Genomic DNA, 6,848 nt, shown 5'->3' with positions numbered 1-6,848 from the left:
CAATCCCTAGAATTTTGAGTATGTTAGGAACAAAGCAAATGTTTTTGAGTCATAAAGCAGAACAACAATGAATATTGAAAGGCAGACCCAACCACAGGGAAAAAATTTTGAATCTCCTGATGTTCATTGTCTCCAACAAAGCAAAACCAGTTTAATGGCACCACACTGACAGTGTGAAAGACAAGTCTTTGTTGTATTTCTAATTAAGAAAGCATGACAAAATTTAATTAATTGTGCAATTCAAACATTATTAACTTAAGATTATATCTCCTTTGTATGTATACACTAAGATTATTCTTATATTGGTAATTCCAAAAATTGTTTATAGAGCCAAACTCAATTTATCCAAGATCTTCTCTTAACTATAAAATATCCTGCCCCAACATTTAAGAAAAACAACCTTCATATTTGGTAAGACAATGTCATAGTGAACATGTTGATAAAAATTATTGAATGACTGACATAATCAATGCCATTGAAGCTCAGTCAAGATTCAGTTTAGAAAACTAAATGTTAAATTTTAACTCTAATCTTTATTGTACTTAATATTTAATTTAGAGCCCAATGTCCTTAAATCTCATCCGAACAATGATTAAAAAAAATTTTAATCCAAATAATGAATTTAATAGTCCCAACTCTGATCGTCATCTTCATCCACAGAGGGCTTAGCAACTTCTATAGTCCCAAGAGAAAAAGGAAAATGGAGTCAACATAAGGTTGAGTCAGGAAAAGGAGAAACAGATTCCCACAGGCCAGAAAAGAACATAATCTATGCTGCTACCCTGGACTGACTGGAAATACCGTTTGCATCAGTGTGACTCTCAGTAAATCCTGAATCTCATTCCAAAATCATTCAAAGTACAATTGGGAATTATTTTTGGTGTTTCCACGTTTCAATCCAAAGTTTCCTGATTCTGTTAGAAAATGTAAATGAAACAATGGGTGTGCAAATTCCTTACATACTCTTGACACAGGCACTCAATAAATTCCATATCCTAAAAACAGGAAGATCACAATGCAGGAACTCAACCAGTCCACCGTGACAGAATTCATTCTACTGGGCTTCACCCCCAACCCCAGGACCAACCCTCTGCTCTTCACCTTCTTTTTAGTTTTCTACCTGCTGATCCTTGTGAGCAACAGTCTCCTTATCACACTCATCCACCAGGACTTGCGCCTCCACACACCCATGTACTTTTTCATCAGTGTCCTCTCCCTGCTGGACGTGTGCTACACCACCACTACTGTGCCCCAGATGCTTGTGCATATTCTCAGCAAGAAGAGAAGCATCTCTTTTGCTAGATGTGTGGCCCAGATGTACATTTTCCTCCTCTTTGGGGTTACGGAGTCCTGGCTTTTCTCCATCATGTCTGTGGACAGGTATGTGGCCATCTGCCACCCTCTCCGATACAAGGTCATCATGAGCCGTAGGATGTGTCTACTTTTGGTGGGTATCTGTGCAGCCTATGGTGTGGTGGGTGGCCTGTGCTATACCTTCTTTGCTATGTACCTGCCCTACTGTGGTCCTAATGAAATTGACCACTACTTCTGTGAGGTGCCTGCTGTTCTGAAGCTGGCCTGTGCAGACACATCCCTCAATGACTTGGTGGACTTCATCACAGGCTTCAATGTCATTGTGGTTCCACTCACCCTGGTTGTCATTGTCTATGCCAACATCTTTGCCACCATCCTGAAGATCCGTTCAGCCCAGGGTAGGATCAAGGCCTTCTCCACCTGTGCCTCCCACATAACTGTGGTCACCATGTTCGCCATTCCATGTATCATCATGTACATGAGCCCTGGCTCTGGGTCCTTATCAAACAGTGGCAAGAAAATGGCCCTTTTCTATAATATTGCCACAGCCTTCCTCAATCCTGTTATCTACAGTCTAAGGAACAAGGATGTGAAGAAGGCTTTCCTCAAGTTGATGGGATGGAGCAGGGCTCCAGAGTGAGGCTTTAAAGACCTGGAGAGATTAAAAAAAAAAAAGCAAGACTTACAATCACCCACTCCCCAAGTCTCTTCCATGAGACGAGAAAGAACTGGCTCTGTCAAGCCAGCTCTTCACCCAAGCAAAGTGGGAGGGGAACAGGGTACCTGCCATCTGCTATATGAATGGTGATGTTATTTGAGACAAACAATTGCCATGGTAGGATGCAGTAGTGAAGAGCTTGGATTTTAGTGCCAGACAAACCAGAATAAGAGCCTTGTTTTTTACTGATTATTCGATTCATAAATTTTTGCCAGTCATTTAATTTCTCTGAGGTTTATAATTCTTCCTCACATGGAAGTTGCAATGATGAAATGAGATAATTTATGAAAAAGTGCTTAGTACAGGGCCTGGCATATAGTAATCTTTTAATGAAGTTAGTTCTATTAAATTTGTTGATTATCTGAATTTATTGCTGAGGAATGAACCATCAACTAGTAATTAGCCATGATCTTCCTGGGCTGTGGAACTGACTAGAGGACTAGAGGGAAAGCAAAGCTAGAAACCCACAAACTGCAAAGTGGAGAATCTTAGAGTGAAACAGACTCGCAAAGGAAGAAACAGACCTATATCTACCCTCCTACGAACTGCCATTTAGAGCACCAGAGGCTGATTGAAATGATCTTAGGGAAAGCACTGGTTTATAACCAATGTGTCTGGTGTGTGTGTGTGTGTGTGTGTGTGTGTGTGTGCGCGCGCTTTTAAAATTTTTTTACCTCTTGATTTTCCCTTCTCTCCCCTTGTTTTGATAAGGTCCATTTTGGAAAATTACAGCCTAACTTAGGTGATATCAAGGGAAAGGGACTCTGTTCACAGAAAAGAGGAGAGAAATTAGGGAAATTAGAAGGGGAGAGAATGGGCAGAGCTCTGCCTGCCCTCAGATGCAAAATCTAGGCAGTGTCTGGAGAGAGGAAAAACTCAACAGGGAGTTTTGGTTCTGTTCCCTTTCGATTGGAGGAAACTCCCCCAACCAAACTCTGCATATTCCTAGTAGAATCTTTACAAACACAAATTGTTTTCTTTCCAGGCTTCACCATTCTGTAGGGTCACCCATCATTATCCTGTCCTGGTTTCTCCCTCTACTAGATGCTACAGAAACTCCAGTACCCAACACAGCAACTCCTAGAAGGCCCTAGAGATGTGCCTCAGAAGTTAATATGCAGCTCCTCCCCTCAGTTCTTCTTCCTCAACCCCTCACTGATATATTCCTCCTATGCAATCCCTTGCAAAAAAAACAAAAAAAAAAATCAGCTGGGACGACCTGAAAATTTTAACATGAATGCCTGTGCCCCCATGACTGCCAGGATCCATCCCAAGGGTTCCCAGTGATCTCAAAGGTGTTACCTTACCCACCCACCCAGGATCCAGAGTGTTGCATAAGTAATACTGCAAAATTAAAGGTAGGTGACAAAACAGGAACTATAATTGCAAAATACTTACAGATACATGGTTAGTATCATTAACACAAAAAGAGCTTTCATAAATTAGTAACAAAAATACAAATACTTCAGAAAACTGGCAACAGAAATCCAAACTGTCAATAAATATAGAAGGAAATCCCACCACAATAAGCACCAAAAAATGCAAATTAAAATATCAATGAAATATATCACTTTGAAATAAAGTTCAGAGGTGGCCAAAATGCAATGAAACATGGACATTCGTAACTTGAGTCTTTAAATAAAGACTTTAAATAAAGTTCAGAGTCTTTAAATAAAGTTCAGAGGTGGCCAAAATGCAATGAAACATGGACATTCGTAACTTGCTAGTGGAAATATAGATTAATCTTTTTGAAGATGAATAGTTTTATGAATTAAGAATATTAAACATATCCATGACCTTCAATCCAATAATTCTACTTTGGGGACATTTTAAGAAATAGAGGATAGGCAGAACTAACATCATCAAAATGGCGATATTACCAAAAGTTCTCTATAGATTTAATGCAATGCCAATCAAAATCCCAACGGCATTTCTTGTAGAAATAGAGAAAGCAATCAGGAAATTCATATGGAAAAATAAAAGACCCAGAATAGCGAAAGCAATTCTAAGCAGGAAGTGTGAATCAGGCGGTATAGCGATACCAGATTTCAAACTATATTATAGAGCAATTGTAACAAAAACAGCATGGTACTGGTACCAAAACAGGCGGGTGGACCAATGGTACAGAATAGAGGACACAGAGACTAATCCACAAAGCTACAACTATCTTATATTTGATAAAGAAGCTAAAAGCATGCAATGGAGGAAGGATAGCATCTTCAACAAATGGTGTTGGGAAAACTGGAAATCCATATGCAAATGAAACTGAATCCCCTCCTCTCGCCATGCACAAAAGTTAACTCAAAGTGGATCAAGGAATTAGATATCAAATCAGAGACTCTGCGTCTGATAGAAGAAAAAGTTGGCTCCGATCTACATATTGTGGGGTCGGGCTCCAAATTCCTTAATAGGACACCCACAGCACAAGAGTTAATAACAAGAATCAACAAATGGGACTTACTTAAACTGAAAAGTTTTTTCTCAGCAAGAGAAACAATAAGAGAGGTAAATAGGGAGCCTACATCATGGAAACAAATTTTTACTCCTCACACTTCAGATAGAGCTCTAATATCCAGAGTATAAAAAGAACTCAAAAAATTAGACAATAATATAACAAATAACCCAATCAATAAATGGGCCAAAGACCTGAACAGACACTTCTCAGAGGAGGACATACAATCAATCAACAAGTGCATGAAAAAATGCTCACCATCTTTAGCAGTCAGAGAAATGCAAATCAAAACCACCCTAAGATACCATCTCACTCCAGTAAGATTGGCAGCCATTATGAAGTCAAACAACAACAAGTGCTGGCGAGGATGTGGGGAAAAGGGTACTCTGGTACATTGCTGGTGGGACTGCAAACTGGTGCTGCCAATTTGGAAAGCAATATGGAGATTCCTGGGAAAGCTGGGAATGGAACCACCATTTGACCTAGCTATTGCCCTTCTCGGACTATTCCCTGAAGACCTTAAAAGAGCGCACTACAGGGATACTGCCACATCGATGTTCATAGCAGCACAATTCACAATTGCTAGACTGTGGAACCAACCCAGATGCCCTTCAATAGATGAATGGATAAAAAAAAAGTGGCATTTATACACCATGGAGTATTACACAGCACTAAAAAATGACAAAATCATGGAATTTGCAGGGAAATGGATGGCATTAGAGCAGATTATGCTTAGTGAAGCTAGCCAATCCATAAAAAACAAATACCAAATGTCTTCTTTGATATAATGAGAGCAACTAAGAACAGAGCAGGGAGGAAGAGCAGGAAGAAAAGATTAACATTAATCAGAGACATGAGGTGGGAGGGAAAGGGAGAGAAAAGGGAAATTGCATGGAAATGGAGGGAGACCCTCATTGTTATACAAAATGACATATAAGAAGTTGTGAGGGGAAGGGGAAAATAAACAAGGAGAGAAATGAATTATAGTAGATGGGGTAGAGAGAGAAGATGAGAGGGGAGGGGAGGGGAGGGGGGATAGTAGAGGATAGGAAAGGTAGCAGAATACAACAGTTACTAATAGGGCATTATGTAAAAATGTGGATGTGTAACCGATGTGATTCTGCAATCTGTATTGGGGGTAAAAATGGGAGTTCATAATCCACTTGAATCTATTATATGTAATATGAGATGTCAAGAGCTTTGTAATATTTTGAACAACCAATAAAAAAAAAGAAATAGATATCAGAAGCACAAAAAATGTAACACAAAATTTTTCATTGTGTGACTTACGATAGGGAAAAAGTGAAGTCAATTGAAAAAACTTTTATAATAGTGTGTCATTAAAATATGGTTTAGAGGCTGGGGATATGGCTCAAGTGGTAGCACGCTCACCTGGCATGCATGAGGCACTGGGTTTGATCCTCAGCACCACATAAAAATAAAATAAAGATTTTTTTAAAATATGGTATGGACGCATAATGGTGTACTTACTCTGTGGCCATTGAAAATGTTATTTCATAAGTGTAATGTGAATTTTCCCAACATGATGTAAAGCAAATCAAAAAGCAGGAAACAGCTTGTGATCACACCACTAATAGTTGTAAATGCCTTTTTACTCATGAAATCAAATGTCAAAATCTATAATGGTGGGAGAGGGCTACTAGGTCGATGCTTCTCTCCTAACACACACACACACACACACACACACACACACACACACTACTCCAGTTATGGACCTTAGTTGATTATAATGTATCGATATTGCTTCATCAATTATAATAAATACACATTAATGCGAGATTATTAATAACAGAGAAAACTATGTGTTGGGGATGGTGGGAAGGGGTATATAAGAATTTCTGTACAATTTTTCTGTAAACTTAAACCTGCTCTAAGAATAATAATTTTTGAAAGTCCAATTGAAAATACCAGACATAAAAAGCATGATATCATAACTTAATGGTTTATTCTTCTAACTTATCTGAAAAAGAACGACAGAGAAAAGAACCAATGAACTCCAAGATAGGCCCACAGAAATCATGCCATGAAACACTAAAAGGAAAAAAAGGTGGAAAATGAACATAACATCAAGAGATGTAGGATAATATCAAACAGTCTTACATGCAGAGGAAAAAAAGAGAAAAAATAAGATGGAAAAATATAGTTCTTGGGGCTGGGGTTGTAGCTCAGTGGTGAAGTGCTTGCCTAACACGTGTGAGGCACAGGGTACAATCCTCAGCACCACATAAAAATAAATAAATAAAGGTTTTGTGTCCATCTACAACTAAAAAAAAATTTTTTTAATGTAGCTCTTTCCTAGCAAAAGTTTAATATTTGCTAAGATACTCCATATCCTGGGAAATA

The 6,848-nt window shown here is 38.7% G+C and overlaps 1 protein-coding gene across 1 annotated transcript; it reads left to right on the top strand.

Annotated features, from left to right (window-relative positions):
* The first annotated feature begins 1,015 nt into the window (after positions 1 to 1,015).
* On the top strand, positions 1,016 to 1,954 carry LOC143404691 (olfactory receptor 2G3-like). Its single transcript, XM_076862868.2, has one exon. The coding sequence runs from the start codon at positions 1,016 to 1,018 to the stop codon at positions 1,952 to 1,954; it is 939 nt and encodes a 312-aa protein (XP_076718983.2).
* The last annotated feature ends 4,894 nt before the right edge of the window (positions 1,955 to 6,848 follow it).

The sequence above is a fragment of the Callospermophilus lateralis genome, chromosome 7 (assembly GCF_048772815.1).
Source record: "Callospermophilus lateralis isolate mCalLat2 chromosome 7, mCalLat2.hap1, whole genome shotgun sequence".
Classification (NCBI taxonomy): domain Eukaryota; kingdom Metazoa; phylum Chordata; class Mammalia; order Rodentia; family Sciuridae; genus Callospermophilus; species Callospermophilus lateralis.
This window is presented reverse-complemented; position numbering and strand designations above follow the sequence as displayed.

Bases quoted from the DNA above. Each gene is read 5' to 3' on its own strand.
- LOC143404691 (XM_076862868.2), top strand. From the start codon at position 1,016: ATGCAGGAACTCAACCAGTCCACCGTGACAGAATTCATTCTACTGGGC.